The sequence below is a fragment of the Ammospiza nelsoni genome, chromosome 1 (assembly GCF_027579445.1).
Source record: "Ammospiza nelsoni isolate bAmmNel1 chromosome 1, bAmmNel1.pri, whole genome shotgun sequence".
NCBI lineage: Eukaryota > Metazoa > Chordata > Aves > Passeriformes > Passerellidae > Ammospiza > Ammospiza nelsoni.
The window spans coordinates 112,182,140-112,209,299 of NC_080633.1; the positions used below are offsets into that span (position 1 = coordinate 112,182,140).

Sequence of the window (27,160 nt, forward strand, 5' to 3'; positions counted from 1 at the left end):
AAACAAATGAAAATTATTTCTTTAATTTACAAACATTTAAATGATCCAGAGAATCCAGTTTTGGATGTTTCTCAGCTATGAAAGCATAAATTAATCCCTGTTTAATTAATTTATCAGCCATAAAATCCAACTAAAACCAGAAAACAACCCTTCTAGAGCATGACATTTGGAAAAAGTCTGAAGTTAGAAAAGCAGCTATAAGACAACAAGACTCAGGATCATGTTTTATTTTCCATTTCATTTTGTATTTCCATGTTAAGTATGCTTTACCTTCATTGTGTCACAGCTCAGTAGACTTCTAAAGAGGTACAGATAGTCCTTATAAGTTGGTACTTTTGATCTTGGTGTCACAACTTCTCCAGCTTCAAAGGCTTCTTCTGTTCCAGAAGTCTCTTTTACAGAAAAATCCTGAAGGGACACCATGTTTGTCAGACACATTGCTCTGGTGGTTTGACCCTGGGTGCATGGCAGATACCCACCAGGACATTCTACCACTCTCCTCCTCACCAGGATTGGGAAGGAGAAAATAAGAAGGAAAAACCCATGGGTCAAGATAAAAGCAGTTTAGTAGCAAAGGATGACAAAAGACTTATTCTCTACTTCCCATCAGCAGGCAATGTCCAGCCACTTGGAAGTAGGGTTTTGGTACATAGAAGACAAACACCCTAACCAGTGCTGCCCACCTCCTCCTTTCTGTCAGCTTCTCTTGCTGACCAGACACCATATGGCATGGAATTTCCCTTTGGTCAGTTTGGGTCAGCTGGCCTGGCTCTGTCCCCTCCCAAGATCTTGTTCCCCCCAGTCTTCTGGTGAGGAGAGAATATTGGAGAGCCACCTTGAAGCTGTGTCAGTGCTGCTCAGCAGTAGCCAAAATGCTAGTGTGTTATCAACACATTTCCAGTTACAAATACAAGCACAGCTCCATGAGGGCTGCTATGGGAAAAATTAACTCCATCTCAGTCAAATCCCAATACAACTGCCAATGGAACTACCTGATATATGCAATATACTACCTATATATGCAATATAATGTAACATTGCTGCAGGTAGAAACATGGAATGTTTAGTGTTCTCCATCAATCTGGAAAGAGCACAGAACAACCACCTCAATCCAAAAAAAACCCAAAGAAGCTCTAAGGTTGTTCTAGTGCTCAGTTATTTGAGAAATTCTATAGTTATTCTGCTGCACAGGATTAAAAAGCTTTAATATCCTTGCTTAACACAAGTGTTCAGTAACGTTTAAAATGTCCAAATTTTAACCTGGAAGAAAGCTGGATGACTTTAATTACAACCTACTTTATTACAGATAATCTGACCAAACAGAAGTCTATTCCCTGTAATTTTCTTTATCCAGCACAAGAGGCGCATCTACACTGTGCTGAGCAGAGGTAGGGATGAGAGACTTAAGAACAAATGAGCCAATAACTAATAATACTAATGGAGTAATGGATAGTACTATTTTTGCTTCCTTGGGCATTCCCTTGTTTACTGGGTTAGGTTGTCAAGAACTGGAATGGAATGTATGCTCTAGGAATCTAAATGAAATAAATGTTTGAACAGTTATTTTACCTTCAAAAATGTGATTGGCTTGGAGAAAATTCTGATTAATCCCTGATGCACTGAAACAAACAAAAACCAAAATTGCCTGAACAGATTTAAAGAGCATGGCATTCATATCACTCATAACATTAACAATGAAACAAATCACTTTTCTATATTCTGTCATGGTAAGGGAAAAGCAAAAGAACACTGATTTTTTTCCTTTAAGGACAAAATAGCTCAGATCAGAGCCTTGACTCTCGGATGTTCCACAGGCAACCAATCCTGAACTTGCTTCTCACTACTTTTTCTCAATACTAGTATGACTTTTTCCTGATTATGAATGACAACAAGGGCATCACTCATAATGCCCTTATTGAAAAGGCAACAGCCCCCATTTATGTTCACAGATTTAATGTCCCAGCAATAGAGAAAAGTCACGATAAATAGCTGAAAGAAATAAAAAATAATTTCTGAAAATCATTGAAAAGAAATGTCAGCTTGAGACTACTAGAATTGTCAGTTACCAATACTGACACAATCAGTATTGCATTCACAGAACTACATCTAACTTCATGTTTGGAATTTTACTATTTAACAGTTCCAGAACATTAAAAAATTGCATTTCTAATAGAGATCACACTCATCCTATTTTCTGTGCTATTTTTAATGGGTAACTGAAAGGACATTGAACAGATTTTTGTACATTTTCCTATGAAATCCCTTTCTTCTCATAATTCTTCAGGGCAGGAATGCAAGTCTTATCACAAACTTGTATTCTCCTGACCTAAATGATACCCACTTTGTTATCCAAAATGATTGTTAAATGCATTCTTGAAGTTATTTAACAGTGGATATTGAAAAATATCACCATGAAAACACTCAACCTCCATTATCAGAGAAGAGGACAAGTTTCATTTTTGATCCTGAATGGCTATTCCACATTTCTCTCCTAGAATCAGTTATGCAATTTATGAGGGAAAAAAAAAACCAAAACACCCAAAGGAAAAAAAAAACATGATCCCAAAAAACTCCAATGAAGTTAGTATCACAGACTTACCCACAGTGCTAATAAAGCTCCACAAAACTGGACCTTTTCCTGAGAGAGACAGAAACACTTTTATTATAGATCTGCAACAGACCAGTTGCATTTTCTCAGTGTACTGTGGAAAGCTGTTGATCTGCAGCACAATTAGATGTTCAAGAACTGGGGTGTATACCTCAGGAACCTAAAATGAAGAAAAACAATACATCCATTATGCAAATTATGTGAAGTTATTTCAGCATGTTACTTTGTTACAAGAGCTTGCATCATGATCTGCTCTGAGAACAAGAAAAGAGTTAGCAAGTGAATTCATCTTAGACATACAAAAACCCCAAACAAAGAAACAAACAAAAACAACAACAAAATCCTGCCCAAATAAAACTAAACAGAGTAAGAAAGCTTCCTGAACCACATTATGGAAAGTAGCTCCTGAAGAGATTAGTGCTTCAGTGCATCTAGTTTTAAGCTTACCAGAAAAGTACCAATTTAATTAAACAACAGTAACAGCATTATATTCTGTTTATCCACAACCACCTGAATACAAAATGTATGCCCTAATCTTACTTCACAGCTCCAGGTAAGACCCAGAAAGCCCTCATTTAAATAGACAGCATAACATCATAGCAGAATCAAAGTACCAGTCTCAGAGAATATGCTAAGTATCACTACCAAAAGGCAAAGCAGCAACAGAATGGTATAAACACAAAAAGGTTATGGCTATGTCGAAATAAAGAACATTATTTATAAATAAATAAATAAAACATATTCATATTTGCCTATTGTGGTTTTAATTTCAATGCACTGTAGCATTTTATTTAGCATATTCAGTGCACTTTCTTTATTCAAATAAAATCCATTAGAGCATTCTCCTGATATTCTTCCCATCCCCTAGGGGCTAGATGTCACTACATTTCAGGTAAACACCTTCTACCATAAGTCGGTTCACAGCTATTACCTCCTAACACATCTGCAACTGCATAAAAGAACTGGGTGGTACTTTAAATACTCCACTTACTTTATCTATATGGAATATCACACTGGCAATGGACTGGAGGAAACTTGGTAGCTGATACAGATGGTCATCTACTGTTTCTGCTTCTGTGAGGAACATTTGCTTACAGCGCTGAAGGAGCTCCATGTACATGTTGTCCACATCCTCAGGATGTATAGCTTTACAGGGCTTACAGAGAGAAAATAAAAACCTGGTTTGGCAAGTTTGTTGAGCTGAGCAAATAAATGCATGCTGTAGCACTAAAACCCAGCCACCTCTTCACTGAACCATAACCATAATTTGAAGCTTTTCCAGCAACTCAACATACCTGAAAAAACTAACTTTAGATACCCATTACATGTATGAAAAACCCAGTACCTGACATGGAGTATGTAATGTAATAATAGTTCACTAATGCAGTGTATTTTGCTGTAAAAGTACTTGAATTTTCAGTGACATGAATTTATATTCAGAGTGAAAAACATGGGAGTTTGGCTGTAAATATCTTAAATTCTGCATTATGGATGCTTAGATTAACTAATATTTTGAATTAGCTGCATTAAAGTAATAAGTGGCTTACCTTAATGCAGCTTAACTGATTATCACTGATGGGTTACTACTATTAATGACTTAACTGAGCAGTCCAAATTATGAACTTTTACTGTTTTATATATAGGTCCTGTACAAACAGAACCTATAAAGACTATTCCCAAACTAATGAACAAGTGGAAAGTACCCCAGAGAGTAACTAAGGGTTTGTAATAAAGCTTACAAATTTCTATAGAATGATTTGTAAATCACAACATGAACTAGGTCAAAAACAAGTCTTTGTGGACAGGAACCAGGTCAAAGGCAAGAACTGTGGCAGGGAACTGACCATCGCAAAGAATGGACTGATTTACGTAACAGTGAAATATGGCTGTTGGCCTAAAGGCTGAAAGTCTAAAGTCCAAAGACAGCCTAAAGTCTGTCTACAAACATGCTGACAAAATTAAGACTACCCATTTATCACTTGCAAAACTTCAAGTAATATTTTAGAATTATTTCAGCAATCAAAGAAATATTCTCCCTTGAAACTGAACCAAGCATGAGCACAAGTTCAGTGCTACAGTCACAACTTGCAGCAGCACCAAGACTCTTCTTCCTCCCAGCCCAGTATCTGATGCTTGGCCAAGATTTAACTTAAACACAGTAACAAGTATTAATATATCTTAACATATTAGGTATTTACAGGTACTGGAGCATTAAATTTGTTAAAATTTGCAGTATTATCCTAGCCCTATATTTACATTATGCAATTTTAAGTTCTTGCATTCCATCCATAATAGATGTTTTTAATAGGGTTCTTTCAATTATCTGAAGTACTTATTTTTTTCTGGAACCAATACCTTGAACTCAATTTCTTTCTACCTCATATCATAGAAGAGGAAGACTAGGTTTGAACAAAGCACATAGAAAATTCTACAAACAAATGCACTCTACTCAAAAGGTAGCAAAAAGAGGATTCAGCTAATAACCAGCTATTCTACTGCCATTCCTAAACTTCTCTAAATAATCTTTGAGATCATTTAACCTCATTTTTGCTTTGAGAGACAAAAAAAAGCCAGTCTAAAATTTATTATATAAAAGTTGTGGTACCACCATCAAGGACAGAGGCTGCAAATACATAAATACCACCCTTTCTTTATTGAACTTGACTGTTATATTCCCATCTTAATTGACTGCTGACAGAAACTGGAAGTTGCTCCTAATGCTGCTTCCTGACAAACATACCTGCCATCTACATTGGTATGTAAGCAAGGTTTTGTTTGTTGTTTCTTGTTGTATTTTACTTTGTGGTTGTTCCACAAATCACCTCCTACTGTCCTGCAGTCAGCAGTGCCTTTTAGCTGTTTTGAGTGAGGTGTGTAAGAACCTCAGAACTACTTTCAGACTGAAGCCTGGATTCTACCATTAATGCAGAGAGAGATAACAAGGTATTGCCTGTACCTAAGCAATTAAGCACATCCTGAAGTTTTGTGACAGCTGCATATGAAGCTCCTGTTTTTCCACTTCAGAACTTGTGCACAGGAAATAACTACAACTACAACTCAATGATGCAAGAGCTCCTGCTAGATTCAGTATACATTGGAAAATTTTAATCCAAAAGGTATTTTACAATGCAATTAATTAAGTCCAACACTTAGTGCAGAAACAGGAGCCCTCCCTATTAAAAGAGCTGTGTAAAATTGTAAAATGCATGGTATGAATCCCAGCTTTACAAGCTTTCAGTAAGCTCCTTGACCAGAATAACTCCTCTGCACATACTGATGCGAAAAGCCCATATCCGCGAATGGCGATGGACAGCTCCTTGCTGCTCGAATCCATCCTCCTGATGGTTCCATAGAACTGCTCCATGAAGAACTGCAACTTGCTCTTGTGTAGCTCTGCATCCTTAGACACCATTAGAGAAATCTGTAAAACAGATGTAAACATTCCAGCATTTCACAAAAAAATGACAGTAAGTCTTAGATGCTTTGTATTACTAAGCATACTAAGACAGTAAGTCTTAGTATGCTTAGTAATACAAAGCACTAAATAATAAACTGAATTATTCATTAAATAGATTAATCGAATTTCCAAGCACCAAATATTCCCAGTATTTCAAGAAATTGAATTCTGCTTTAGATTTGGAGATCCCAGTGAAGTTACCACACCTGCTTAAGGAATGAATCCAGTGCAGAATAACTGGCTTTCTTCAGCTCCTGATGCGAGTGGCCACACCATTTGCACAATACTTCATAGAGGGACACATAGTTGTCCAGGAGCAAGGCTCCAAACTGAGCAGAGTGCCAGCTGAACAACTGTAACCCAGCTGCAATTTAAAAACAGTTCTCATTAAAACCAAACTTACATTACATTTTACACAACGTAAAATGCAGCCCGGACTGTGAGTCCACATTAGGACATTAGGTAGGCAGACCCACCATGACTGGAGCATATAAAGTATATTCCTCTAGCCTCTACTGATACTCTACAGTATCAGTACCCAAACATTAAGAACTTAAACAAAAAAAAACCTTCCAAAATAATCTTTTTAAATGTACACCATTATGGAACATACACCTGTGTTCTGATGTAATTATATTACTATTGAAAAAGAAAGGGACTTCAATGGTTATAAATAAAAATTGATTGTCCAATTCAGAAGGATCTGGTTTCAGTTGTCAGGACATATGCAAAAGTCCCCTCCTCTATCAAACTATGATGCAGACAAATAAAAAATTCAGATTATAGGTAATTTCAATATTCCAAATATAAACATAAACAAAATTTCAAAGTTGTCAATGAATTAACTGGGGAGAGGATAGACTACCTTTAAAGAGGGTTTTACCCCTCACAGTTACCATGGGCCTAATACTCATGCATTTCTGCAATTTCTGCATAAGCCACTCACATTTCACAGGCCAATTTCTAATCTTCTGATTCTTCTCCCCATTCTTTTCCTCCTTCTTCCAGTGAAATTTCTCTCTTTTTTTTTTTTACTCATTCCACTGTCACACCTCTTTTCTCCTAATTAGCTGCACTCCTCTTATTTCTACCATTTCTTTCTCACATCACAGTTTTGTACTACTCCAGAGGAGCAAATGGCATCAAGTATAATGCTACTATTCATAAACTGATTAGACCTTGACTAGTTTAACCAACTAAACGTTAAACTTTATAGTCCAATTTGAAGTACAGCAGCTTTCCCCCTCGCCAGCTTAGAAGTTTGAAGACTAGAGACATCTGGACACATCCAGTAAGGAATAAACAATTCCAGACAAAAGACAGTATCCACCTCAGCATGAATGGAAATAGTTTATAACTTACCTAGAGGTACTGCGTATCGCTTCTGATCAACCTGTAATACCCAGAAAAGATTTGTCACTGTGATTTACTCTTCACCAGGGCTAATCTGTTTATGCAGAAAATTAACAAATAGCAGATTTACCTGTGGGTTGATTGCCTTCATTGCAAAATCAAAAATCTCCTTTGCAGTCTGAGGATCTGTGAAACAATCCAATAGTGAGTATTTCATTAGTTACATACAGTAGGCAGAATGAAAACTAATATATTTTTATCAATGCTTGGTATGAAGCAGTAATATTGGAAAGCCTTATATATCTCATTTTAAGAGACAGAGACTTTTTTTTCCTGAAATACGCTTAAGTTTGAAAAAAAATTGTACATGTGTGTTAGCTGTTTTTTCTGAATATCCGTGTAAGAGAAACACATCTCCATAACAAACTGCATTCCAGCTTCAGTGTGGCTCTCATAGCTGCCCAACATGTGGTCAGAAAATAGCACTTCAAAGATTTATATATAGAAAAATGCTGATGAAGCCACTTCACACAAAGACAGATTACAAGGACTGTGTGAATGTGTATTTTGCATAAACCACCTACTAAGGAAATTTTAATTCTGCATGCACACACAGAAATGGTGCTACTTTTTGGTTGTGTAATAATTAAATGTAGAACTGTCTGTAAAACTGTATTAAAAGGTGTCACTGCCTTTCTCATAGAGAAAGAACATACCTTCATCCACAGACTTGGTGAAGTTGTACATGAGTGCAACCAGTCCCCTCAGACATCCTGCTACAAGAGGTAGCTTGGGTCCCCTTGTAGCAGATGTCATCTGAAAAGAATAAAATACTTGCAAGCTAAGATAAATTTACACCAAGGCTTTCCAGCTCCCAGAAGTGTAGGCAAATAACTTATTTCAACTTAATAGTTATATCAGAACCCAACTCTATGAAACAACTCCACAGAAACATCTTTACTCCTAAGTGTCACATCATTTGGAGGGAAGCAGGACAGATCATTTGAAAAACATGGAAATGTTCCACCAAGACCAAAAATACTAAAATTTAGATAAAATACAGTAATGTTTTGAAAGTACTTAAAAATTCAGATACATGAAAGTTCAGCAGAAATTTGATGTTCACCTCATGTGCAAGAACTCTGCAGCAGTACAGAACAAATCAGAAACTACCATTGCATGATAAGGTAACACCTCTTAGGGAATGATCATCTTTTCACACAGTAAAACAGCCCATTTGCTGTTACTGATGGCCTTGAATTTTCACTTAGAAAGCTTCTCAGAGCCAGAGAATACAACTTAGACAGTCTTTCACGAAGAATTTATGATTGTCCAGCTAGATCCTGAGAAACTGTACTAGATACAGTAGTATTCCAACAGCCAGTGCTATTTACTTCAAAGGAAAAAAAAAAAAACCACTAAAAACAAAGCAATGCAAAAAGAAAACCAAAGCAAAAAACCAAAGAATGAAAAGAAATTCCAATCATACCTGTGTTTTAAGCTCTCTCAAATAAGCTCGGAATAGTTTTTCAGAGTTGTTAATCATGTCACTAGGCTGGACTTCTCCCAAAACTCCCAAAAGCTCATAAATCTTTTCCAATACTAGAAAGTAATTTTTAATATTATTAAGTCTTAATTACTGAAATCATTGCTTTTGGCATTTCCAGTGCAATTCCTAATAACTTGCAACCATGAGAAAATCATCCCTAACAGTATAATTGAAGTGTGGAGCAAACATCTTTTATATATATATATATGTATATATATATACACACACACACACATATATATATGTAGCCATATCCTACAATGTGAGATGCATCCTCCTCTCACATCAGTAAGTTAAACACATTTAGTATTTTTAAACAGGGCTCAGAAAACTAATTTAAAGGCCACATACACTGAGGAAGCACTTGTTAAGGCCAAAGGCTAGCAGAAGTTTCTAGGCTTGAATTCAGACTGAAGGATTCTATGCAGGCACAAATTTTATGAGACCTGTAAAGCCAAGATTTCAGCAGTATCTAGCCATAATGATCAAACTGCAGCTCATACTAACATGCCATAAATAATACAATCAGGCAAGGGAGAACTGATGAGCTTGTATTGGAGGTGACCAATGCAGAAACTATCACACTAAAACTGCAGCTTTGTGGACAACACTAGTCAGGCTTAGAATAAGATAACAAAGTAACAAAGAGCTTTAGAAACATAGAATTGTTTAGGTTGAACAGACCTTTAAGATCACCAAGTTCAACCATTAACCTAACACTGCCAGGTCTCATCACTTGAACATGTCCCCAGGTGCCACATCTACATGTCTCCTATACATGTTCAGCAATGGTGACTCCACCACTTCCCTGGAAGCCTACTCCAATGGTTGACAGTTCTCTCCATGAAGAAACTGTTCCTAATATCCAATCTAAACCTCCCTTGGTGCAACTTGAAGTAATTTCTTCTTGTCCTGTCACTTGTTACCTGGGAGACCAACTCCCACCTGCCTACAGCCTTCTTTCAGGTGGCTGTAGAGAGCAGTAAGGGCTTCCCTGAGCTTCCTTTTCTCCAGGCTAAACATGCCTAGCTCCCCCAGCTGCTCCTCACAGGACTTGTGCTCCAAACCCTTCCCCAGCTCTGTTGCCCTTTTCTGGACTCGCCACAATCCCTCAAAATCCTCCTTGTATTGAGGGGCCCAGAACTGAACACAAGATTCGAGGTGCAGCCTCACTAGTGCTGAGTATAAGTGGACAATCAGAGAAAAGAAAAACTAAGGCCTACCTGTGTCAGGAATTCTACTTTTTGCAGCAAGCTCCTCATAAAATTTATTAAATATCTCTTTAACTTTCATTTCTTCCATCAGACAGGAACGTTGTAAACTGTGGAGCAACTAAGATGGATTAAAAAGAAAAAGGAAAACATTTAGATCAATACCCCAGTACTACTCAAGCTAAATAAAAACACAGTTCATACATGTAAGTTCAGCTTCAAGTAAGCAACTATGCTATTCAATGAAAGAGATCTAAGATAATTTGTCCAAAGAAGAGTAATGGCAATCTACTTTAACTACAAACTACCTTCCTATAGATGCATAAATACAAAATTTACAACTTTTAATTTATAGTATACATATTACTATTATAGTATAGTATACATATTATTATTATCATGATCTACATGAAACTTATACACAGTATAATTTATACATATGTACATATAAACTCCACTAGAGCACAGGCTGAGCAAGTCTGCAGTAGCTTTTATCATTCTACTTTTTTCTCCCTGCTAGTATAAAGCCAATCCAACTCACAGAACTGACTCAGAATAACTCAAAAGGGAGTTTTGTTTCTAATAAACAAACCTAAGTTGGCACAAAAGCATTTACAAAAGAAGGGTCTAAATGCATTCAAAGGAACTACTGTCTCACACAGCAACTAAATTTCTGGAAAAAAACTCCTCCTCCTCCACACTTTCCAAATACTTTATCTTATATTGCAATAGCATATATAATACATAGTATTTTAAAGCAAGAATGCAATTGAACAGCAAAATTTCTCCTTAAATAACCGTAACAAACTGAGACATCTACAACTGTCCCCCAAAACAACTGTGTTTTGCTCTAACAAATGAAGGAATGACATGCCCATATCTAAGCAACCTGCTAGAGAATACTGAAGACAATCTCCTGTTAAAACACTTTTTTTTAACATCTAAATATTAGCTATCTCTCTTCTCTTGCTATGTCACACTACAACTTCCTAGCAAGAGGAAGAGGAAGGGCAGACACTGATCTCTCTCTTTGGTGAGCATGACAGGACCCAAGGGAACGGCCTGAAGCTGTGACAGGGGAAGTTTAAGTTGGATATCAGAAAATAGTTCTCCACCCAAAGGGTGGCTGGGCACTGGAACAGGCTCCCCAGGGAAGTGGTCACAGCACCACACCTGACAACAGCTCTGGAAATGTTTGGACAATGCTCTCAGGCGCGTGGTGTTACTTTTGGGGATGGTGCCATGCAGTGCAGGACCAGAGTTGGACTCAAGGATCCTTGTGAATCCCTTCCAACTCAGCTTAATCTGCAACTCTGTGATACAGATTTTCTGCATGATATAGTGCAACTATAGTAATACAACAGATTCACTACTTCTTTTCTAGAAACAAGAGAGATTTATAACATGCATTTTACCTTAATCAGAAGTTCCAGTGCTGAGACTTTACATTTTGCCGCTCTCTCTTTGGTATAGACACTAAGACAAGTTTGCTACAAAGAAAATAAGGACAACAATACTTTTAAGTAAAGATGGGAATTCAAAGACATCATAATCTTCTACCTCTTTAAAGTATCTGTTTTTGCAAGCTTAAGTTTTTTAAAAAAGACTAAAATAATACCTAGTCCTGGAAGTGGCTTCACTGACAATACTGCAGTACTGTCTGACATAATAACAAACCCCAACTCAAGCCAAGAAATTGCAGTTTCTGCAGTAAAATTTGCACAGGGCAAATTTTCTACCTCCGTACTATCACTTCTTAGAATGAGAAGCTATTAATTTATGACCAGAAACTTCAGTGGTGCAGTCAAGCACTTCTATGCAAAGAAATGTGCATAGAAATGTTATGCAGCACAGATGTTCAGCCACTCATACTCCAGGAACCTCAGGTACTGCAGATACCACAAATTTCTCTATATATTGCAAAAGTAACAATTTCTCATGTGAATTTTTTAAAAAATGGTAATTAAAACTAACCCTAGAGCAGCATTTAAAATTTTACACTTAAATGCCAACTTTAGTTTGTATAAATTAGAAGCTACAACCACTATTTTCCAATGAAAATAACTTATTTTCAGAACCAATACCTACTGTGTTCTATAAGGAAAAGTTAATAAAATGAAGTCTACAGCTGGACAAACAATTCCACACTGCTCTGTGGTATGAATTACAGTTTATGTAAAAAAAAATTATTTCAGCTCTAACAAGAACACTAGAGTTGGGCAAGGCTGACTGGGAGGGGTGAAGTACAGCTAGGAATGTTATGACATGACACCCACCAGACTAGTTTAAACTATCCAGCAAAACACTTCTAGGAAGTAATTTTCATTTACCTACCTTAATATTATAGGCGTAAGGATGAATTTTGTCACCAACTTTTTCCATAAAGACACAAAGAAACTTCAACGCTTCTTCCCTGCAATCTCGAAACTGAAAAGTTAAAAAAAATAATTTTTGAAATGTGCCAACATGTTGCTCATATAGCATTACCGAAACACTAATTTAAAGTTTGCCAACTTACCTCCTCGATACTGAGGGATCTGTGGATAAAGACGAGTAAGCCATGCTCCTGGGAAAACACCAGGGACAGGTGCAGCGCTGCAGGGAGGCACGGAACCATCGGGTGGTTGGCTTCACGCTCACCACCCAGCCCATCCCCCGGTGCAAAACGGGACCTGACACCTTGGGCACGAGTGACGCTTGTCCCCAGAAACACCAGAACAAAGTGTGGGTGCTGCTGACCTCCCCCATGGCCTCGGGGCCCGGGCCTGTGCCCTCGCACCGGACCCTGGCACTGCTCAGGGCCCAGGGGCAGCTCAGCACAGAGGGGCCCGCACCCAAGTGCTTTTACCCCGGTGAATGGTTATGTGAATGGTTATCTGCGGCAAGAGACCCCCTCCCTCCCTCCCTGGGAATGCCCGGTGACAGAGCGGCAGCGCAGCACGGAGGAAGCCGCCGGGCAGAAGCCCCGACCCGGGCCGTGTGTCCCGCCGCCACCGAGCCCTCCCCGGGCCCCGCTCGCTCCCCGCGCCGGGCCCGGCCCGCACCCTGCTCGCCGCTGCCCAGGCTGGCCACGCAGGTCTCGGCCAGGCTGCGGAGCAGGCTGTATCCGTGCAGGGCGCTGCCGCCCGCATCGCCGGGCTGCAGGCAGCGGTGCAGCTGAAGCAGGCACTGCTGCACCCCAGCCATGCCGCCCAGGCCCCGGAGCAAAGCGAGGAAGCGGCGCGAAGGGCCCGCCTCCCGCCGCTCCCAACGCCGGCCGGGGGCGCGGGCTGCTGAGCCAGGGCAGGAGAAGCGCTCCGCCAGGTCATTCCCGGCCGAATAAGGGCTGGCGGCAGGGGAGAGCCTTTCGGGCGCTTTTGTGTCTCTCGTCTCAGGATGGGCTCAGGACACGCACACACAGAATGACAGAGTGGTTTAGGTTGGAAAGGACCGACCACAATGGGCCATCTGCTCCAGCCTCCCTGCTCTAGCGGGCACACGGAACAGGGTTACATCCAGACTGTGCTCCAGTATCTCCAGAAAGAGATTCCACACCCGCTCTGGGCAAACTGTTCCAGTGCTCGGTCACTGCACGCTAAAGAAGTTGTTCGTCACATTTAGGTGGAACTTCCTGTGCATCAGTTTCTGCCCATTGCCTCTTGTCCTATTGCTTGGGACCCCCGACAAGAGCCTGGCCCCATCCTCTTGGCACCACTGCTATAGATATGATAGACATTGACGAGGTCCCCTCTCAGCCGTCACTTCTCGAGACTGTACAGGCCCGGCTCCCTCAAGCCTTTCCTCATCAGAGAGATGCTCCAGTCCCTTAATCATCTTTATTGCTCTTCGCTGGACCCGCTCCAGGAGCTCCAGGTCTCTGTTGTACCAAGGAGCCCAGAACGGGACAGTAATGCTGGAAACAGCAGCGTTCCCCCCCCTCCTCTGACAATGGGCTGCTCCAACCTCCCCACGCCCGCCCACAGCCCTGGTTTTGCCGCGAAATTCGGTAAGGTGCGGGCAGCTCCACGATAGGTTGCGGGGGGGGGAGGCGATGTGCCATTACTGGCGGCAGCCTCTGTCTGTATCACAAGTAGTAACCTGCACTATAATTCTTTCTCTAGTGTAGTAGGTCGAGCGGGGCGCGACCCTCACTTCGGGGATCCAGAGGTTTTTCCTCCTTCCTCCTTTCCCTCTCTGTTCCGCATCCCCCCTTTCTGCCTTCGTTGGGCGCTCCCGTTGCGATCGCGCCTCGCCATTGGCCAGAAAGCCCGGGAGAGCGCGCGCACGCCGCTGGCTTTGGCGCGGCGGTGTCTGTGGGGCTGTGCAGGTGGGTGGGGGCGGCCGGCGGGGATCGCGGCTGCCGAGGGCAGCAAGGGGACGGGAACCTGAACCCGCCGGTCGGGGCTCGGCCGGTGGCGCAGCGCCCGCCGCGCTCATTCTTCTCTCCGACCCCCTGCCCCCAGGTAGGACCGCAGCTGGAGCCGCAGCAGCGCCATGTCGTCGCCAGCCTCCACTCCCAGCCGCCGACGGAGCAAGCGCGGCCGGGGCAGCAACCCCCCGACTCGTAAGTGCTGCGTTGGGACGGGGCTGGCGGGGTGGGCTCCCTTTCCCCGGGAGCGCTCTCCCATCCCCCGCCTCGGTCCGCTCGCCGGTCCCCGCGGCGGCCTGGCTGTTGTAACTCCGGGTCCCCTGTGTCTCTTGCAGCACAAGATGCTCGCTCTCCTCCTTCCCAGAAGCGGCGCACAGACGACTCCACCTCCACCGGGGACCTGCAGCCCATGCCCACGTCCCCGCCCGCCGATGCGCAGAGCCCCGGCGCCGCCGACGCGCTGTTCTCCAGCCCGCCGCAGTTCCGGCACTCCGGTACGCGGGGCTGGGCCGGCTCCGTGCCTGTGCGGGGCCCGGGGATGCGGCCCGGGGATGCGGCCCGGGGACCGCCTACACAGCGCTGGGCCAGATCCGGCTGGAAAACACTCGGCGAAAACATGAGCGTTATCTCATGTTTCTCCTTTGAATTTAGTGTAGTGGACTCTGCAGGAGTGCAGTCAGTGTCTGGGGTGCAGATCTCTATTGTAGCTTCCAGTTACCGTGGGACTATGCATCAGGGAATATACATTAGTTTTAAAATTTTATTTATAGAAAGAATAATAAAACTGCTAACACAGAAGGAACTAGTTGCTTGCCATAGAAAGCCCTTTCTTGCTTTTATATATAGGTTTGTTTTTAATTCCAGTAACTGTTAATTGTGTCACTAGCTCTACCACCCCCAAAATACTAAAGAAAGTGTTTCATCTACAATTCTGTATGTTTTTATGCTTGAATTCCAATGTAGTTTTAAAATCAGTACTGATGTAAAGTTTTATTTGAACTTGGTATCTTTGAGAAGAGCTGTTAATACAAAGAAAAGTTCTAGAGAGACTGGCAACACCTTTGTTGTGTGTTTTGACAAAACACTGGGCTTGACTGATGCTACTCATTTTATAACAGAGCTGAAGGACCAATGAGACAAATGCAGAGGCTGAATTTTAGTCTGCTCTAGATGTAAAATGTCTCAATAGTCATTACAAACCCCTTCCTTTTGTAGCCATTCCTCTTGACTTTGACATCAGTTCACCTCTGACGTACGGCACACCCAGCTCCAGGGTGGAGGGTACCCCACGCAGCGGTGCCCGAGGAACTCCAGTCAGGCAGAGGCCGGATCTCGGCTCTGTCCGGAAAGCCAGACAAGTGGATCTACACTCGGATGGGGTAGGTGGATGTCTCACCTCTTGCATCTGACAGCTTCTTTTTAAACATATAAATATTTGTATACGCTTAATTTGTTTCCATGCAGCTGGCTGAGGATACGGTAGCAACCGAGCAATCTCTTGGACAAAAGCTTGTTATTTGGGGAACAGATGTTAATGTGGCCTCGTGCAAAGAAAAATTCCAGGTGGGTTTTGTTTCTTCCTCTTTTTTAAATGAAAAGCTAGTTTGATTTAAACAAATATTAGTTGAATCTGGTACAAAGGAGGTGTTTGTACTGCTAAATTCTGTTAATTTTTCCTGTCTTTCTTCTGCCTCTGACAGAGATTTCTCCAGCGCTTTATTGATCCACTGGATAAAGAGGATGAAGACATTGGCCTGGATCTTAATGAGCCACGCTATATGCAACGACTTCAAGAGGTACTTATAATGCAGTAATTTGTTATTCAGATTTTCTTTTTTCAGTCTTGCGTGCCATTGAGCTAAAGATTTCCTAACTCCCTTGCAGATTAATGTGGTTGGGGAACCATTCCTGAATGTAAATTGTGACCATCTAAGATCATTTGATGAAAATCTCTACAGGCAACTGATCTGCTATCCTCAGGTGAAGTACTGCACTTGTTTTCTGGCTTTCAGGTGGTTCTTTCATATTTCTGGGTTTTAAAATTCTGGTTTAAAAGCAGGGCATACTGTGTGTGTTCAGTACTTTTTTTCATGAATATAAAATACCTTGTTTCATAGCAGATGATTATAGAAACAGTGAGTACCTCACTCGTGCAAAGGTGGAGTTGTGTGCTTCTACTCCTTGCAACACTCAAGTGAATGAATAAATAAATATGATCCAAATGGCAGGTTTTGTGTTATGTAGGAAAATGTTTAGCTGGTGTAACTTTTAGTCATTACTGGCTGATCAGCACATAGAATGCTTTATGCATAATTACTTCATTCTGTGATTTACTTGTAAGCTGTTTCTAATACAGGAAGTTATCCCAACATTTGACATGGCTGCCAATGAGATCTTTTTTGATCGTTACCCTGATTCAATACTAGAGCATCAAATTCAAGTAAGGCCATATAATGCACTGAAGACCAGGAATATGAGAAATCTAAACCCTGAAGGTAAATTTTTTGCTTACCATGTTAGAAAAGAATCTTAATCTTTCCATAAACTTAGTGAATACTAACATAAGACTATATAAAACTGTACTTGTGGTCCATCCAGACCAGTATCTTCCATTCATGTCTGTTTCTGGAGAACATGCTTTAAAGCCCAAATGAAAAATAATCTTATCCATAAAGGAAATATTCCTATAATCAGCTACTTGTGTTCTTAGTTCTGGAAGTGCAAAGGATTCTTTCTTTTGTATTGTGCATTTATGATTCTTTTTGCTTGAACAAAATAGTAGTAACCTGTCTGTCTACCTTCTTCCTAAAAACTGTTTAAGGTGAAATTTTGAAGGTTATTTAAATTTTAAGAGTGTGAGGTCATGACATGAATCCCTGTATTTTTGTAGACATTGATCAACTCATCACCATCAGTGGCATGGTCATCAGAAGCTCCCAGTTAATTCCTGAGATGCAGGAAGCATTCTTTCGGTGCCAGGTTTGCGCTTTCACCACCAGAGTGGAAATTGACCGTGGCAGGATTGCTGAACCATCAGTGTGCAAGAACTGTAACACAACGCACAGCATGGCGCTGATCCACAACAGATCCATGTTCTCTGACAAACAGATGGTACGTTGGCTTAGGTAGTGGCTAAAATGAAAGAATTGCTAGTTTTTGCTCCCCCACCCTCCTAAAATCATCAACAGTATGAGTTACGTTTGTTGAGATTGAATGCTTTGAAAAGAAAAAGTGTTTTGGAACATGGAAATGGGTGAAACTTAGTGAAACAGTCTACTTTGGAGAAGAAATGTATTAGGAGGATGAAATTAAGGATGTACATCTCTTAATGCTTCTGTATGGCAGCCCCTTTATATACAGTATGTCCCCTTCTGTCTAGACTAGGGGAACCTTGTTTGTAGCAGCATTTTATCCATGGCAGTAGCAGTACCAGAATTCTAATTTTCATAGTGAGATTTCTTGTAATCAGTAATCAGTTTTGTTGTTTTGGTGGGGATATTTTGTTCTTAAGCAATGTTCCTTATTCAAAATGATGCTAAAGACTGTGTTAATACAAAATCCTGTTGTATGCTCAGTGGAAAAGCTCTGCTTTTTTACAACTGAAACTTAAATGGTGTTTTTGCTAGATCAAACTGCAGGAGTCTCCTGAAGATATGCCAGCTGGACAGACGCCACATACAGTGGCACTCTTTGCTCACAATGACCTTGTTGATAAAGTTCAGCCAGGTGACAGAGTTAATGTCACAGGTAAAATTTGGTTTTCTATTTTTAAATTTTGTTTTATTATTATTATATTTTTTTTTTTAGTTTTTCATTCTAGTATTTCTATTTTTCTTTTTCATTGATCTTAACTGGACTCTTCCTTTGTAAAGCCACTTAGTTATCTTTGAAAAGTCACAATGACTGGCTAAATTTCTAGAAAAAAAAGCCATTGGCTCTCCCTACAGGGAGGAGGAGACCTGGGGAACTGCAGACCAGTCAGCTTCATCTTGAGCCCTGGGAAAGGTGATAGAACCAATAATCCTGGGACAGTGTTCTACACCCACAGCAAACTTACAGACAAAAACAAAACTGGAAGGAAGCAGTGCTTGATGGACCATGGCTGTGGTGCCAGCACTCTCCTGGGCTGTATTAGGAGTGTTCCCAGCAGGTTGAGGGAGTATTGGGTCCAGCTGTGGGATCTCCCAGGGCAAGGGAAACAGGAACATACAGGAGTGAATTCAGCAAAGGGCTATTACGATAACAGAAGCCTTGGTCATGCATGGAAAGGGTGAGAAAGCTGTGACTGCTTAGCCTGGAGAATAGAAGGCTTGGGGGAATCTTAGCAGCATGTTTAGAAACACCTTGTTAGGTGTGGGTGAAGGGGTGGTTGTGTCAAGAAGACAAAGCCAGTTTCTTCTTACTGAGGCCCAGTGGCACACAGAGGGCACAAGCTGAAATACAGGCAATTCTGGTTAAAAATAAGAACTTTTTTACTGTTTGTGTGGTCGAGCCTCATCACAGGTTGACTGGCAAGGCTGTGTGGAGTCTTTGTCCTTAGAGATACTCAAAACCTGATGGGACACAGCCTTTGGCAAGCAGTGGGCTCCAGCTGACTCCACTTTGACTCCAGGATTGGGCTAGACATCCCCAGGCTGTCTGACCTTGATTCCTTTGTTCTGAAGCTGTAGCTGAAGAAGAGACTCTTAAATACAGTATCTTAAATAATGTCTGCAATCAGGAGAGTGATAATGTAGAGTAAGTCTTGTGATACTGCAGCAACATATTATAAACCACTTAGCTTAACAACTGCTGTAAAAAAAACCAAGCTGTTTGAAATTCAATAGAAAGCTGTCACTAAACTTGGCACTTATAAAGAGGCGGAAAGGCTGACTGGAGTGGGAATTTCAAAGGCATCAAACCTTAGTTGTTTTTAAAAAATGCTTTTACTGTTGAGAACACTTTTGGTGCAAATGTAAAACATGTATGTCCATCTGCAAAAATGGGTCTGGGTGACTTAAATATGGCTTCTACATGACTTACAGTGAGAAATTAGGTGACAGAGCACTTAGGCTGTTTAGAAAAGCTTTACTTTTCCTGGGAACTTGTAAAATTTTTAGGGTTTGGAATGAGTGTGTTTCTCCATATCTAATGCTGTGATGGAAATTTGTATTTAGGCATTTACAGGGCAGTCCCCATCCGAGTTAATCCCCGTGTCAGCAGCGTGAAATCCGTGTACAGGACCCACATTGATGTCATACACTACCGTAAGACAGACTCCAAACGCCTGCACGGTGTTGATGAGGAAACTGAGCAAAAGAGGTTTACAGAGGAACGTGTGGAATTGCTCAAAGAGCTTTCTAAAAAAGCAGACATCTATGAGAGGCTTGCTTTAGCTCTGGCTCCAAGTATCTATGAGCATGAAGATATCAAAAAGGTGAAAAGTTCTTTATTTCTCTTGCAAGACGTGTACTTTTATGTGTATGTATTTGTAGTTACTGTTTTTTGTTAATGTATCTTGAAACTTAAAAATTTAAAAAGCTGTTATCTTCAGCAGTCTTAAAATGTCATGGTCTTGTCAGGGTGGAGTTGGTTGTAAGTGTATCATAATTCTTTTCAAGCTATTAAGGAATGTTAATTACAGGAAGCTAATTGAAAATGTAGGAAGGCAGCAGAGCTGGGAAAACTTAATTGCAGGATGTATCTCAGACATTTCTTGGAAATTCAGATTACTGATTATTAAAGGAAAGTAAGTACCTGTAACATAGTAACTAACTGTGCTTGCTGAGAAGAGGCATCCACTTGGAAGAGTGGCTTCAAAATGACATATGGTTGACTCTGAATTATGGAGTATCAAAACGTTTACTTGGATGTATCCAAGAAGGGACTGTTCCAATGAAGTGTCAACTGAGGTACTAGAACATTGTGAAAACTGCAATCAGTAGGAGGTCTCAAGTTACTGCTAGACAACAAACACTCCTCTTCCAAGTATATTCCTTTGAGGTTTTTTTAATAGAGTTATACATTATTATTGTTCACAAGTTCCTGAAAGTATAATTCAAAACCATACAATGATTTATTTGTGAAATGGGAACACAGTAATGACAGTTCCTTTTGTTGTTACCTTCTCAACTTGCTAATAAAGGCACATCAAGTCTAGGGGGTAGAGTTGAGGAAAACTAAGGACCCTTCATCAAAGGGATTCTTCAGGTTCCAACCAAAATCTGGTTACAGCAACATACAAAATTTCTGTCTTTAATGCTTGGAACCATGCAGATGCATTGAGTTGTGTTAATTTTAGCAGTGTTTGTTTTTTGTATGTTTCAGCTGAACAGTTGTATTTGCTCTGTTACATCTATACAATTGATAATTTAATTCTTATAGGGTATTCTGCTTCAGCTATTTGGTGGATCAAGAAAGGATTTTACTCACACAGGAAGAGGGAATTTTCGTGCAGAGATCAACATTCTTCTCTGTGGTGATCCTGGTACTAGCAAATCCCAGCTGCTCCAGTATGTGTACAACCTGGTTCCTCGAGGCCAGTATACTTCTGGCAAAGGCTCAAGTGCAGTTGGTCTTACTGCATACGTGATGAAGGATCCAGAAACACGGCAGCTGGTTCTTCAGACAGGAGCTCTAGTACTCAGTGACAATGGCATTTGCTGCATTGATGAGTTTGATAAAATGAACGAAAGCACAAGGTCAGTTCTACATGAAGTAATGGAACAACAGACGCTCTCCATTGCAAAGGTAAATTAAACTGAAGTTATTCCTAGGGGATTTTGCTTTTGCTTTACTCAGAGGCTTTCACAATGCAGTTTTTGACCACAGAATCCACCTAATAACATTGGTGATCTCATGGAATTGGAGGGAGGTTTTGGTGGCACAGCTGCAGCTGGTTTCAGAAATGTTTTTCCTTTTGACAGGCTGGAATTATTTGCCAATTGAATGCTCGTACATCTATCCTAGCAGCAGCTAATCCTATAGAATCACAGTGGAACCCAAAAAAGACGACTATTGAGAACATTCAGCTTCCTCATACGCTGCTGTCAAGGTATTGAACTGCACTGCATGTATCATTTTTAGGGAATGTTACACTTCCTCTTCTGAAAATCATTACATAGAATATAACAGGACTACTGTGCTGTTCACAACCTAATGGAAAACTTTTACAGCACATACTTTATATGCCATCCTTACAATATCTATGTGAGCACAGGAGTGCCTTTTAGTATTTACATGTTGACCTTGAAGAGCAGGTGTGATAAGATCTGTAGGATCTCTTATTTAATTCTATGTTGTTTCATAATCATCTCCTAGAAAAGAGCTGCTCTGAAACTTAAGAGTATTGATAACTTTAACAAAAATTCAGGATGTTTTTCTTAGCGCCGTAAAGATTTCGAAGTGAAACTCTGATGATCAGGAACTTGGCAGCAGAGGTGGTAGAGTCCTAAGATCTGTGCCTGCTTCTTGCTGTTTTGTAAAATTCATCTGAGGAGGTAGCAGTGCTGGTCAGTCATTTGGGCAATAGTTGTTAGAGCCACATTTAGTGCTTGCTGACAGAAAATTAAACTACATGGTGGAGTTGCATATTTTTAAGAATTTCCGCAGGAACTGGAAATTTGAAGTACACTCATGCTATACTGGATATCCTGAGAACACTTATGGCTTAAATTTCAATTAAGAACTGCTAAGCTTGAGCAGCATCTCAATTCCACAATTTATTGGATTTAACCCTAGAAAAATAAATTATTGGCTGGCTAAAAATGCATTATCCGTGTCTGCTTATAGTTGAGACTAATTGAATATATTGTTCGTAAAATTATAAACCATTTTATTCAAGATTAAACTGCAAGTGCTTTTTGAATTGTAATTTTATTTAGTTGCATTTTTTTGCAGTTGTATTTCAGGGCAGTATCTTTAGCAGCAAGTTCCATGCATTTGTTATGTGTGTGGGATTTTTTGTTTGTGGCAGTTGCAACTTTCTTTTTGAGGGGTGTGGGGTGTGGATTTTTTAAGGAAACAAAATATGTCAGCCTTGAACACGGACTCTGAATTTTGCAGAATGTACTCTGCTTTCAAAATTTCAAGTCTATAGGGTGTAAGCAAATTCATTGTGTTGTTCTGTACCATGAGAATTCTAGAAAAGTTTTTTTTCCGCTGTGAGAAAGCAATTTCTACTGAGAGTAGGAATTAAGTCTGATAATTCTTACCTGTACTTAGTATGTCAAATCTTTGTAACCCAAGTACTTAAATGACAAGGAAGTATACACACTAATACTGGATGTTATCCCATTCAGATTTGACTTGATCTTTTTGATGTTGGATCCCCGTGATGAAGCTTATGACAGACGCCTTGCTCGCCATTTGGTTTCACTGTACTACCAAACTGAAGAAAAGATGGAGGAGGAATACATGGATATGGCAGTATTGAGGGATTACATTGCATATGCTCGCAGCTATGTAAATCCCAGATTAGGTGAAGAAGCAGGCCAAGCCCTTATTGAGGTAAAGGAATTGCTGCTTAGAATGATCAGAGTCTTTACTGACTTGTCAGAAGTGGTGAGATTCCCTTGTACACACTCTATCTACGTAACAACCTTCTGTAAGATCCTTTTAAAAAAAGGTCTTTAATGGAGAGAGGAATCAGATGAGTCATTCTGCATTCTAATGTTTAGCTTTCAGATATGTTGGTTGGGTTCCATCACCTAAAACACATTAAAGTCTACAAAAGCAAAATGTGTCATCATAGACACAAGTACTGCTATATAATGATGTCGCTGTCGAGGCAGTCACGACACAAAGCAGAGACCACAAGCAGTCTCAGATGGCAACTCTTTATTATTGAACATGGCTGACCTTTTATACACTTAACAATTGTTTATGCTTCTTCTACCCTAACTATTGGCCACAATAAATCAACATAACACTATTGGTGAAAAGTTACAGTGACTTCAACTAACTTTCTAAACATACTTCATCCAGCTGCAAAGTTCTCTTCTTATCTTTCTTCACTTCCTCACTTCTCTTGGTCTCCTTGGTGACAGCCTTGGAAAGAGCTCCTTATCAGCTTCTTCTTGCTTCTCAACTTCTTCTCGCTCCTTTAGCTAACAGGCCTCCTGTTAGCCTCTTCCACATAACACTAATCCAGAATTCTAAAGTGATTCAAAACATGATTAATTACCATGGTTTAACTGTTTTATAATGGAAAAAAAATTATTTGATGTGGTTATTCATCACTGCAGATGAACTGTGGAGGTGTGTGAGCAGAAATACAGTATTTGGAAAGGCTTGCCAGAATTGCTCACATTCTGAAATAAGAGGTGGGGGATGCAGGGGAGTGAAGAGGAATTAAGAGGCAGTGGACGATGTAACCTGTGTCCCTCGCAGGCGTACGTGGACATGAGGAAGATCGGCAGCGGCAGGGGAATGGTGTCGGCGTACCCGCGGCAGCTGGAGTCCCTGATCCGGCTGGCCGAGGCGCACGCCAAGGTGCGCTTCTCCAACAAGGTGGAGACTGTCGATGTGGAGGAAGCGAAACGCCTCCACCGGGAAGCGCTGAAACAATCTGCTACTGACCCAAAGACCGGCATTGTGGACATATCCATTCTCACCACAGGTTTGTGCTTCCGTAGCATTAAAGCAGGGACGCTGTTGGGATTTTTGTGGTTTTTGAAATGTAACTTAACCTCTCCTCCTTAGCTGATTGCTAAAAGGTGTTTTGTTTGCTTTTCCCAGGAATGAGCGCAACAGCTCGTAAGCGGAAAGAGGAATTGGCTCAAGCCTTAAGGAAGCTCATCCAATCCAAGGGTAAAGCACCATCTTTGAAGTACCAGCAGCTTTTGGATGATCTCCGAGCACAGTCTGATATAGTAAGTTTCCTGCTTTGTTTTTACATTTCCATTAATGTTTAAAAGCATTTTTTTCCAAATGAACATTCTTGTTCTCAAATCACATTAGAAATAATATAATTCTCAAATTATGGAAGGAAATGGAAACACAAATTATTTGTTAGTATGACTAAAAAGCCAGTTCATTTGCAGACAAATGAGTTGAATTTGCTGTACCTTAGTTTATTCTGGCTTCTGGAATTAGCAAACTCGGCTTTAGGGTTCCAGGCCAGGCTTCAATTTTCACATAGAATGAAAACTTCAAATAAAAATATTAGAAAGTTGATAGAAAGTATAGCATTTTTACTATGTTTGAAGTATTTTCCCCATCTTAGTTTGATCTGCTCCTTTTCTTTAAGGCTGTCACGAAGGAAATGTTTGAAGAAGCACTTCGTGCCTTGGCTGATGAAGACTTCCTGACTGTGACTGGAAAGACAGTGAGGCTGCTGTGAGTTACCCTGTGCTTGAGAGCCTGCTGTCACGACTTGTACTTCGCCTTAATCAAGATAGTGTCAGCCTGCAAGATCTTTGATATTTGGGACTATCATAGCCTTTCCCTGCCAGCCAAATGCTATGGCTCCTCTTTGCCTTACTGTATTGCCACTGCAGGATTTTCACAGCTTGGGCTATCATTTACTAGGACAAGGGAGGGTAGTCATGATTAAGTGGCATCACTGTCATTATCACTGTCAAGATTTTATGGAAATCCTCATGTCAACAATACTATTTACATTTTAGCTAAATGTAATCAATAATATGGCAAGGGCTTTGTGTTTTTATGATGTTTTTTAGAGCACGGTAACAATACTGCCTGTATTTCCATTTGAATTGTAAAAACTCAAATGACTTTTTAGTAATTGCAATTTTTACTGTTAGTATTGCAGTAAGCTGAAATAAAATTATTTGACTTAAAAAGGACTCTTGTGTTCATTTCAAGTACAAGTCAGCATATGCTGTGCTGATTTTCCATCTGGAATTCTGCAATTTTTTGGAAGTTCTTTCTGAGAGCATGAAAGGTGCTCTGCTTTTTGGGGATTTTTTTGTTTGAGCTGAGTGTACTGTGGAAGTATCCTCAAGGTAAAAAAGATAGATTGTACTTGAAATGACATTTCTTTACTTCAATTTTAAGTATGAGTGGTTTCTTTACTTCAATTTTAGATCTGACTAATTAAGACTATCCATCTTTGGTGTAATGACATATAATCAGTCCTGAAAGAAAGAGGTCTTGTAGCTTGTTTACAATAATATTCCCAAGGGCATGGTATGGGTGGTTTTTTAATAGAAAAATACGAGGCTATGTCAACCTTCCTCAGCTGTACAAAGCAGCATGATTGCTTTATGTCTTCTTTTTTATTTAAGTGCAATGAGCAGGTTAGAATCCTTGCATAACTGTTTCAGCCAAATTTGAAGTTGGATGTTACTGAAAAATATTCCAAACTGTACTCTGCCTTCATAAAGAGGGAAAAAGAATAATCCATCTGTTTACTTACTTGCAGTGATCTTGGATTATACTGTGTTCATCCCAAAAGAATGATAGGTCTTTCTCCAATCATTAGACATTCCTGAGACAGATGTCTACATTGTCCACACTGCTTACAGTTGATGAAATAAAAAACTACCTATCAAAGATCACCATCAGAAATAGATTTTTATTAAGCAGGTTTACCACAGCATGCTATGGGGAGAAGAACCCAGCGGCAACACATTGTGAACTGAGAAAAACTTTTCTGAAAATAAGTGCCTACACAGCAGCCATAAGGTTGCCCTAGACTTCTCAGAACAATGGGATTTAGTGTGACCATTCTAGGCATCTTCTATCTACCGATCATACTGAAAGTAGTCACATTTGGGTATGCTATGAATTTTCAGGTAGGCCTCAGTGTTTGAAGTTTTTTACTCCAGAGACACACGAAGAAATGTGTAGAAAGCGAAGGGAGACGACCCATCCTTTGATCAGCATCGAACTCCGATTTATTGATCTATCAGGCACTTTTTATAACAGTGTTAATTAAGCTCATACATATTGCAAAACCCGAGCTCATCATAGGCTACAGATAAAACATTGATCCCTCCTTTTGTTTTCAATACCTGTGGTTTGTTATTGAAACCAAGATTTGTCTTCTCACCCTGATATGAATGGTTCTCAAAACCTCCATGTCTGTTCCCAAAACAGCCAAGGACAGGATATTTACTTGTTATTAAAAAACAACCTGAGGACTTCTGCTGTTTACATAAACGTGCCTGAGAACTTTTGTTGTTTACAGAAACAGGCTGTGAGAATTTGCTCCTCACAGCTGCCTTTTACTTTTCCATCAGCTGTATATGATTATGGCATGTCTGAACAAAACTCTATAAGCCATTTCTGAGCAAAATTCTCCAACAGAAATGGAATAATAAATTTTGCTAATTGCACACACATTTTCTTCCTCATCCATGAACAGACTGAAGATGTGAGGAAATTAGGCCTTTTTGCACGCTGTGAGGTGCTCAGTTAACATTCAAGACAAATGTAGTGTAACTGGTGACTGAGATCTAAAAAGCTGCACTTGCTGTGCAGCTCTTGGAAGGGTCAGGGAAAAGTGCACCATAATGAAACACACAGTGTCTGGAGAAAGACCAGAAGAAATTAATAAGATATTGGGGGAAGTCAGTGAATCAGTTGGTCAGTGTTATCTCTGAAGCTCTAACACAAATGTGCTTTCAGATATGGGAGAGGGATCAGCCTCTTAAAGGCATCTCTGCAAAATGGAGAGAAGTCTGAGAAG

The 27,160-nt window shown here is 40.4% G+C and overlaps 2 protein-coding genes across 2 annotated transcripts in view; one reads left to right on the plus strand and one right to left on the minus strand.

The window, feature by feature from the left end:
- PRKDC (protein kinase, DNA-activated, catalytic subunit) overlaps window positions 1-12,592 on the minus strand; it is an 82,385-nt gene extending 69,793 nt beyond the window's left edge. Inside the window, exons 1-13 of the mRNA XM_059480086.1 lie at window positions 12,513-12,592; window positions 11,594-11,668; window positions 10,191-10,299; window positions 8,908-9,020; window positions 8,135-8,234; window positions 7,549-7,604; window positions 7,428-7,458; window positions 6,272-6,429; window positions 5,883-6,029; window positions 3,600-3,764; window positions 2,600-2,768; window positions 1,570-1,619; window positions 271-408 (exon numbers count right to left, since the gene is read on the minus strand). Coding sequence (XP_059336069.1) covers window positions 271-408; window positions 1,570-1,619; window positions 2,600-2,768; window positions 3,600-3,764; window positions 5,883-6,029; window positions 6,272-6,429; window positions 7,428-7,458; window positions 7,549-7,604; window positions 8,135-8,234; window positions 8,908-9,020; window positions 10,191-10,299; window positions 11,594-11,668; window positions 12,513-12,560 — 1,359 coding nt within the window. The 5' untranslated portion in view covers window positions 12,561-12,592. The remainder of the gene's footprint in view (window positions 1-270; window positions 409-1,569; window positions 1,620-2,599; window positions 2,769-3,599; window positions 3,765-5,882; window positions 6,030-6,271; window positions 6,430-7,427; window positions 7,459-7,548; window positions 7,605-8,134; window positions 8,235-8,907; window positions 9,021-10,190; window positions 10,300-11,593; window positions 11,669-12,512) is intronic.
- A 2,021-nt stretch (window positions 12,593-14,613) lies between these two features.
- Window positions 14,614-25,310, plus strand: MCM4 (minichromosome maintenance complex component 4). The gene is made up of 16 exons (XM_059472652.1): window positions 14,614-14,721; window positions 14,862-15,020; window positions 15,742-15,905; window positions 15,991-16,089; window positions 16,227-16,322; window positions 16,411-16,506; window positions 16,883-17,021; window positions 17,417-17,637; window positions 18,153-18,273; window positions 19,683-19,942; window positions 20,890-21,255; window positions 21,432-21,559; window positions 22,806-23,013; window positions 23,896-24,124; window positions 24,244-24,377; window positions 24,755-25,310. Exons 1-16 carry the CDS (start codon window positions 14,652-14,654, stop codon window positions 24,845-24,847), a joined length of 2,583 nt encoding a protein of 860 aa, XP_059328635.1. The 5' UTR covers window positions 14,614-14,651; the 3' UTR covers window positions 24,848-25,310.
- The last annotated feature ends 1,850 nt before the right edge of the window (window positions 25,311-27,160 follow it).

What these genes read in the sequence shown, in the direction of transcription:
- MCM4 (XM_059472652.1), top strand. Translation starts at nt 14,652, where the DNA reads ATGTCGTCGCCAGCCTCCACTCCCAGCCGCCGACGGAGCAAGCGCGGC. An exon ending in ATATGCAACGACTTCAAGAG is followed by an intron (nt 16,323 to 16,410) that starts GTACTTATAATG and finishes ACTCCCTTGCAG; the next exon opens with ATTAATGTGGTTGGGGAACC. An exon ending in TGACAGAGTTAATGTCACAG is followed by an intron (nt 18,274 to 19,682) that starts GTAAAATTTGGT and finishes ATTTGTATTTAG; the next exon opens with GCATTTACAGGGCAGTCCCC.